This window comes from Carcharodon carcharias, chromosome 6 (genome assembly GCF_017639515.1).
Source record: "Carcharodon carcharias isolate sCarCar2 chromosome 6, sCarCar2.pri, whole genome shotgun sequence".
NCBI lineage: Eukaryota > Metazoa > Chordata > Chondrichthyes > Lamniformes > Lamnidae > Carcharodon > Carcharodon carcharias.
The window spans coordinates 119779091-119788536 of NC_054472.1; the positions used below are offsets into that span (position 1 = coordinate 119779091).

Below are 9446 nucleotides of genomic sequence, written 5' to 3' on the forward strand. Positions count from 1 at the left end.
TGCGAGGGTAAGCCCAGCAACTACAGGCCAGTTAGTTTAACTTCGATGGTGGGGAAACTTTTAGAAGCAATAATTTGGGACAAAGTTAACAGTAACATGGACAAATGTGAGTTAGTTAAGGAAAAATCATGTTTAACTTGGAGTTTTTTGAAGGGGTAACAGGGAGGGTTGATGAGGGCAATGCCATTGATGTGGTGTACATAAGACTTCCACAAAAGGCATTTGACACAATGCCACACAGACTTGAGAATAAGGTTATAGCTCATGGGATAAAAAAAGACAGTAGCAACACAGGTACAGAATTGGCTGAGTAGCAGGAAACAGAGCAGTGGTTAATGGTAGTCTTTTGGGCTGGAGGAAGGTTTGTAATGGAGTTCCCCAGGAGTCAGTTTTGGGACCCTTGCTCTTCCTGATATTAATGGCCTAGGCCTTGATGTACAAGGCATAACTTCAAAGCTTGCAGATGATACAAAACCCGGAAGCATGTGAACTGTGAGGAGGATAGTGCAGAACTTCAAAGGAATATAGACAAGTTGGTGGAATGGATGGACAGATGGCAGATGACGTTCAATGCAGAGAAATGGGAAGTGATTCATTTTAGAAGGGAAGAACATAGAAAATAAGGGGTACACCTTTAAAAAGGGTGCAGTAGCAGAGGGACCTGGGTGTACATGTGCATAAGTCATTGAAGGTGGCAGGACAGGTTGAGAGCAGTTAATGAAGCATACAGTATCCTAAGCCTTATTAATAGGGGCGTGGAGTACAAGAGCAAGGAGGTTATGTTGAACTTGTATAAGTCACTTGTTCGGATTCAGCTAGAATATTGCGTCTAGTTCTAGGCAGCGCACTTTAGGAAGGATGTGAAGGCATTGGAGAGAGTATAGAAAACATTCACAAGAACGGTTCCTGGGATGAGGAACTGCAGTTATGAAGATAGATCAGAGAAGTTAGGACTGTTCTCCTTAGAGAAAAGGCTGAGAGAAGATTTGGTAGAGGTACTCAAAATCATGAGGGGTCTGGACAGAATAGATGGGGAGAAACTATTCCCATTCATGAAAAGATCAAGAATGAGAGGGCAAAGGTTTAAAGTAATTGATAAAAGAAGCAATAGTGGTACGAGGAAAAACTTTTTCATGCAGAGAGTGGTTAGGGTTTGGAATGCTCTGCCTGAGTGTGTGGTGGAGACAGGTTCAACTGAAGCATTCAAAAGGGAATTAGACTGTCATTTGAAAAGACAGTGTACAGGATTATGGGGAGAAGGCAGGAGAATGGAACTAGGCAAGTTGCACATTTCGAGTGCCGGTGGGGACATGATGGGCCAAATGGCCTCCTTCTGTGCCATAACAATTCTGTGATTCTGAGGTTAAGAAAGAGAGGTAAAAGAAAAACAAATATATTTTTATTTCAATTTTAAAAATCTCCAACAATAATTAAAATCTGAAGGAACAAAACTCAACACTTGTTTATATAAAAAAAAATTCTCAGTATTCAGTGGAATGGGTCACTGGTGTAAATAATTGAAACAGAGGTCATGCCAACATTTAAGAATAAGATCAATTGATAGCTGAAGGAGAAAATAGGACTATTGCTCACCTGGAAGATAAATATCAGAGACATTGGGGTTAATAGGTTTGTGTGTTATAATTTTTAAACTATTAATTTGTAAGATATGTTCATATTAGCATGTTATGCCATGCCACATTATCAAAAAACGTATATATTTTTAAAAATACCTCGTCGACTTCAGATTCGGTTTCCATTTTTGGCATCTCTGCCTCATCCTCTTTTCTCTCAAATAGTTTTACTAAATTTTTTATTTCTTCAGGTGTACTGCTTTCAGATGATTTTCGATCAATATTAGTGGATTTTCCAACTTCCATTTGAGAAGCAATAGCTTTCGATTTATGTTGCTCGTGTGTGATAACATTTTCTTCTTTGGTCTGTACAGGCACCCCATTTGGCAGTTTCGCTTTCTCTACCTTCCTAATTGTTCGAACAACTACTTGTGAAACTGCTTGCCTAACCTGCAAATTTCTAAACTTGTTATAGGTGGAATTGATGGCAGTTAATTTTTTTTGATCAGTTTTAATTTGCCTAATTCTAGTCCAACTGTTTCCTCCTTTTTGTAAACTATATTTTGTAGTTATGTATTTATGATGTTCAATCAGTTTACGTTTTACACATTTTTGTCCTGAAAACTGGAATCTGTTTAGGCTGGAATAAATTGGCTTTGCCCGCTTTGTTTTCTCAATAGCTTCAGTCGCTATGGTTTCTGGTTCTTTTTGGATATTTACATCTTCTATCTTTGCAGGCTCCTTTTTCACTGAAAGATCAAGAGTGTCAGAAGCTATCTCTTCTGCAATTTCTTCACACAGCTCAAGAATACTTTGACGCTTACACTTGACATTATCGTCAGTTTGCAGACATGGAATCTCCATGCCTGCTTTTGGGCTAGAAATGGCATTATTAGCTTTATGAATAGTTTCTCGAGATCGTTTTGAACATTGTTGGTGTCCTTTCACAGAATTATTTAACTTTTTCTTATTCTGTGGAGCATTATTCAGAGCTTTGTTTTGTTTCTTTTCAGTAGGTGATTTCACTCCACTTTTTCCTTTAATAGCTTTGTTATTGTAATTTGTTGTTGTGGCCAATTTCTGATCCTGACCTTCAATTTTTTTCCCATTTCCTCGTAATGTTGTATGTGAAGCACCTCTTTCGATTTGTGTTTCAGAATGGTCCTGAGGAACTGGCTTACCGGGTTTAGATTTTCCTTGAGGAGCTTCTGAAGCTATTGAAGTTTTATCAACAGGAGTTTTTTTGTTTTTTTCCAGATTAGTTTTTCTTTCATGTGCAATACATGCTTTTGCCTCTGCAATATTTGAGTTTTTTTCTTTGGGAGTTGTAACTTTTGCTGCTGAAGCTTTCCTCCCAAGCTTACCAGCCACTTTTGTTCCTGCAGGTTTTGAATCCTTCTCTTTTGGAGTTTTTATAACTTTTTCCTGCTTAATTCTTCCAAGCTTACTTTCTACTTTAATTAGTTTTTGCATAGGCAAACTATTTTCAGGAGTTTTAGGACATAAATCACTTAGTGCTCTTTTTCTCGGTTTCCTTTGAGCGGGAAATGTACTCGGCTTGTTGTCTGTGGAAAAGGAGGATTTTGTTGATAAAGGATTCAGGTTGAGTCTCTGGGATGACCTAGTCAGTCTTTCATTCAGCATTTGCTTATTTGTGGATCTTAACTTGGATTTTACTACCTGTTGAACATTTTCTTTTGTATGCTTTTGATCAGATTTAGTTTGAGGTCTTACAGCATCAGTCTCAACTTTATCCTTACCTGTAAGGTGATGTAGTGATGATTTTAACCTCACTGTCTTTGTTTGTTGAAGCTTCTTTACAGATTTTGTACCAATGTGTGTCTTCACAGAAATTTTCTTAGAAGAAACTTTATTTACAAGAGTTTTAATAGCTTTATGTGAGGTTAATTGGTTCGTACGATTACTCTTGCATGACAAAGATTTAACAGCTTTTTTGACAGGCTGCTTCTTAGAGCTCCTAGCAGTTACTGGCAAAGACTTTACATCTTTCTTTGTAGGTTTCATTTTGGAAACGTTCATAGCAGACTTCGGTTGGACTTTCAGGTTTTTCTTAGTTGTATGTGATGTGTTTGTTATAGTTCTTACAGAACTTCCAACAGTTTGAAGCGATTTTGTTTTAGACAATTTACTCGTCTTTTGTGGAACTTTTTTCCGAGAACAAGCTTTTGAGGACGTTCTTAAAGGAAGTTTTTTAAAGGTGGCCTCTTTGGGAATACAAATATTTTTTTGTGTAAATCGTGATTGCGAAGTTCTATTACTCTGAAGCAACTTCTGTGAAACCTTCACTGGCATTGGTTTATGTACAGTTTTGCCACTCTTTTGCTTTTTTGTGGTTTTCCTTTCAGGCAGTACTTTGCAAGATCTCCTCTTTGATATTGGAGCAACTACAGTTTTCTTCTGATGGGAAGACTTCAGTAATGCACCTTTTTTAAGTAAAGGTTTCATAGATTTCTTCTTCTTCAAAGGAGCCACTCTTTCATTTTTTTTAATGATCATCTTTGTGCCTTTTCCCTTGAGTTTTGCAGTTTTTTTTGCTGATGATCTGTTCGCTTTAACAGTTCCTCTACGCAATTTCAGTGCTTCTTTTTTAGTGGATACCCGATGTGATTGAGCTGCTGACTGCTTTGTAAACCCTCTAAGTTGACGTGGTGATGTCATTTTTTCCAAACGTTGCTTTTTGGTTGAAGGTCCATCTCTTGTTGAGCCACGTTGTTGCTGGGATGACCTATTAGATAAATTACGATTATTATTTGGCAGTGGTATTTTCAATGATTTAATTCATGCTAGTGAAAAATAAAATTGGAATAATATATTTATGAGAAGCAAAATAGTAGACAAAAATTACTTAGGACTACAGAAGTAATCATCTTCCATAATCAGACTGTTATGGTACATTTTTGGGGACCTGTGGGACGGTGTTGGGAAAGAAAGAGGAAAGGAAGGCAGAAACTTACTTTTAACTTCTCCCTTTGAATATGCTTGCAGAGAGTATGAGCTGGTTATTTGCTTTCAAAACTTCTGCTTCTTTATAATTTTTCATGGGAATGCAATTGCTTACAACGGTGTAATTAAGAACCTAAACAGCACACTGAGGATTCACTCAAACATGAGACATCTAGAAGTGGACCAACTTAGAGAACTGAGCTAAAGATTTTTGAATTGTTCTACAAAGCAAGGCAATATGTTATGAACGTTGGACTTTACAAGACAGTATCTTAAAATCTCTGCTTTAACTTGAGGTAAAATTCCTGAAGGATCCCAGTTCAGAGACATGCCTACGTGCTCTTGTTGCCATGGGGATAAAAATTAAACAGAAACCTATTGAAATCAAGTGACAGTTTTCACACCTCTACACACTAACTCACAGTAAAGGAACAGCTGCTTGAGAGATAGAGAGGGGAAAGAGAGAGAAGCAACTGCTGCTGTGTGGAAAAACAATGCAGCCCCTGCTGTGGAGAAGCAGCATGCTCATGAAAGTTGGTTTTCCATTTGAAAGGAAGGGGACAGAACAACCTGGACTTGGACATTTAAGACCTTTCCGGTGGAAGGGGGATCTGGAAGACGCGGGTTGAGTGGAATGATTTTTGAAGGACACTAGAAATTATCACCTAGCTCAGCAGGGAGAAGTGAATCTGCTCAAGAGCTAGGAGTAACACTGGCTTTGTTCTTGTAATGCCACACATCTGCCAGAAGCATGGTGCACACTGGCTCATAACAATAATTAAATAATTTATTTAAAGTTAGAAATCTTCAATTAGATAACAATAAAAATAGCAATATATTAAAAGAAAACATGAGATACGTGCCACATTCATAATGACAAAAGGCCCAGGTTATAATGTACAAATTAAACTAAAATTTGGCATTGTTACAAATTTTATACTATGCCAATGGCAAACATTTAATCTAACATGAGAAAATTCAGAAGTTTGGCACTGAAAACCAAGACATGATCTTACACTAGCAATGCACAGTAAATGATTTTGAAATCTTTTGAAGTTAATCACCCCTTCCAAGTTAGCACACTATATTATCAAATTGTTATAACTGAAAAGAACCATATCAACTTTTCCACCTCAAATTGCTCCCCTCCTTTCCCGAAGGCTGTGTGCCTCAAGATGCTTAACTGCACTCAAACCTGCAGTCAACCATTTCAGCTAAATAACCACTCTTTGTAGACAAGCAAGTTACAAGCATCAGCCAACTATTTTAATAAGCCCTGCACCTCTTGAAAACCTATCATACTGTTGCTTGGTATTCACACATTCATATTTTCCACAACTAAATATCAATCACAAATGTAACGAAATGCAATGAGAATATGAAAAGAAACTGGCAGCTAAAATAAAAGGGAATCCAAAATTCTTCTGTAGACCTATAAATAAAAGGATGGTAAAAGGATGAGTGTGGCCAAATAAAAATGAATTTACGCATGGAGACAGTGGGCATAGTTGAAGTACTAAATGAGTACTTTGCATCCATCTTTATCATGAAAGCCGATGCCACCAAAGTCATAGTGAAACATGATGTGATGGAGACATCGGATGGGCTAAAAATTGACATGGGAGGTATTAGAAAGACTGGCTCTACTTAAAAGTTGATAAGTCATCAGGACCAGATCAGTTGCATCTGAGGAAACTGAGACAAGCGAGGTTGAAAATTGCAGAGGCACTGGCCATAATCTTCCAATTCTTCATAGATCAAGGGCAGTGCCAGAGGACTGGAGAAGTGCAAATGTTACATCCTTGTTCAAAAAGATGGTATCAGGATACACCCAGACTAACTACAGGCCAGTCAGTTTAACCTCAGTGATGGGAAAGCTTTTAGAAATAAGTTATTTGATTAGGCAACAGAGAGGGTTGATAAGGTGTACATGAACCTCCTAAAGACATTCGAAGAAATGCCACATAATAAGCTTGTCAGCAAACTTAAAGTCCATGGAACAAAAGAGGCAGTCACAGCAGGAATAGTGGGACAGTGTAATGGTGGACGGTTGTTTTTCAGACTGGGGCAAGTATATAGTGGTGTGCCTCAAGAGTCAGGTACTAGGACTGCTGCTTTTCTTGATCTACATTAATGATTTAGACTTTGGCATTCAGAGTACAATTTTAAAATTTGTGGATAATATAGAACTTGGAAGTATGTGAGGAAGATAGACTTCGAGAGGACATAGAATGAGCGGCCACAGTAGATGAAGTTTAATGCCGAAAAGTGTGAAGTGATACATTTTGGTCGGAAGAACAAGGAAAGGCAATATGAAATAAATTGTACAATTCTAAGAGGATGCAGGAGCAAAGGATCCTGGGGACATGTGTGTACAAATCAGTGAAGGTGGCAGGGCAGATTGAGAAGCTGATTAATTAGGCATACAGGATCCTGGTCTTTATAGTAGAGGGATAGAGTACAAAAGCAAGGAATTTATAGTAAACTTTTACTAAAACACAGTTTGCCTCAAGTGGAGTGTTACATCCACCACACTTTAGGAAGGACGTGATGGTATGAGAGTGTTGCAAAAATTATTCAGGAGAATGGCTCCAGGGATGAGAAATTTCAGTTACATAGTGTTATGTCTTCTTGTTCCCATAAGTTAGAAATAACCACACTTTAGACTCAAAATGCTGGGGCTTCAACAAGTGTATTTCTTGCAGCTATGTGACTGGTGGACTAAATTGACTGATACATTGTTGCTCAGCACATGACTGCAGTGCAGCAGTGAATGTGGCACCTCGGGATATATATTAACATTAGTTCCTAGTTCTTTACAAATAATAACAATATAATGTATGTGTTCTGAAGAAGTCATATTCAACTCAAAACGTTAACTCTGTTTCTCTCTGCACAGATGCTCCCAGGCCTGCTTAGTATTTCCAGCACTTTTTGTTCTTATAACACATAGATGTGTGGGAGAAGCTGAGGCTGCTCTCCAAAAAGAAAGTTGAGAGGAGATTTGATACAGGCGTTCAAAATCATGGAGGATCTGGTTGGAATGGACCCGGTTGAGCTGCTTCTGCATTTTACAGAGGGCTGGCATAGGGCCTTGTTCTGTACTGTAAGCATGCTATGATTCTCTACCGTCCCTCCTCATAGATGTTGTTTTCTTAAGCCAATATTGCACCCACCCATGGTTCTTTATTCCATCTGTAACCACACATGTTGAGCTGCCATTCCTGTCTTTAAACCATGATTCATGATTGGGATACGGGTTTAAATCAGTTAAAAGGTTAGTATCAGTCACCTCCCCATTGCGCAGTCTAAATACCAGGATTCCACAAAGTCTCGCTATGCTCAGAAATATGCGTAGAACATTTCAACAAGACCACTGGACGAGGGATTTTAACAATATTTATAGCACCCACTTCTTTCATCTGCCAACATCCCAAAAGTACGTCGTGCAATGGGCAGACTAAATATTTTCTGTGTTACAAATAAGTCTTGCTCACGCCATACGATGCAATTAATTGTAAATAGGGATGCCAAGTTAACAGAAAGGTGCTGCTGTGGGTTAAATAAAGAGTCAGGACGGAAGCGGAAACTCACCGCAACATGGCGGTGCCGGTTCGCAGCCTCTGACCGGCTGGGAATACAGACCCGCCGCCAATCCGCAGCGACACCAGATGCTGCAAACCAGAGGCCCTGTTACACACTAAACTGGGAAGATGCGAACGCCGAGCAACGCACCCCAACACCCACTCCCGAGCTTGGGCCTGAGCCTCGGCTCTGGCTTTGTCCCCGAGCCGTTCGAAGCGATGCTCTCGCCGATCACTCACCCTCGCTCCGCACTGGGGGCTGCTTTCCGTTTCCGCGCTGCCATTTTGCGGAAGATGAAGAGCAAGACTGTACACGCGGCGCTGGAATAATTTCTGGGCTTCTCCCTCAGCATCAGCCTGTCACATCCCTGCCCGCAGGGCCTGACACCGGAGCCGCGGCCTCCAGCTCCGGGCCGGAGACAGGAGACATGACGCCTGACGATAACACCCCAGCGCGCCTGCGCATGGGCAGGTGGCTCTCGGCCACGTGACACGAGCCTGCAGTAGGTGCGAACTGGGTGCGGCAGGGAAGGGAGCGTGAAAACGCACCGTGCTGAGCAGCAGAATGTCCCAAGGAAAATGAGCCCAAAAAAACATTGGAATAAAAACTGAAAACACTCAACAAGTCAATGGCCACACCTGCAGATAGAGAAACGGAGTTAACCGACAGGCCCTTTCATCAAAGTGCCATATATTTGCCAGGAATTTCCTGCAACCAATGATTCTGGGCAATGAACTGCATATGCTCGACCATTGGGCATCCTGACTCTCCAGTGGCAAATGGATGCCAAAATAGAGAGGAGAACAGTGAATACACCATATCGAGGATACTGACAAATCTGAAAAGGTGCAGCTAATAATTACTGAATGTCACATGGTACCTACTTTATGTAATCGACAATACTCAAGATCAATTGGTCAACTAAGAAAATAAAAAATAACGTTCATTTTTGATAGTTCTTAACTTTGTTTCTGAGGTGTTATGACCAACTTGTATTCATATAGGGCCAAAGGAGGTCCCGAACTGCTTTACAGCCAATGGAGTACTTCTTTGAAGTGTGGTTACTGTTCTAATGTGATGTTACTACTTCATTTCACACTAGCACAGATTGGTGTATATGGGCCACAACAAGACAGAGCCAATCTACCATTCTGTCTCATTTACCAGTTCAATTTTAACGTACACAAGCTGGACAAAGGGGTTAGACTGTTGAGCTCTTTTTCAGCTGGCATAGACACAATGGGTCAGATGGCTGCCTTCTGTGTTTCTATGAAACACAGCCACAGGAAACAAGCTTTGGAGCCATGGGAGTGTTGCTATACC

The 9446-nt window shown here is 40.0% G+C and overlaps 1 protein-coding gene across 1 annotated transcript in view; it reads right to left on the reverse strand.

Annotated features, from left to right (window-relative positions):
• Window positions 1–8580, reverse strand: part of LOC121279001 (N-acetyltransferase ESCO1-like) — a 38396-nt gene extending 29816 nt beyond the window's left edge. Inside the window, exons 1-2 of the mRNA XM_041189716.1 lie at window positions 8363–8580; window positions 1734–4320 (exon numbers count right to left, since the gene is read on the reverse strand). Coding sequence (XP_041045650.1) covers window positions 1734–4320; window positions 8363–8475 — 2700 coding nt within the window. The 5' untranslated portion in view covers window positions 8476–8580. The remainder of the gene's footprint in view (window positions 1–1733; window positions 4321–8362) is intronic.
• Window positions 8581–9446: the final 866 nt, after the last annotated feature.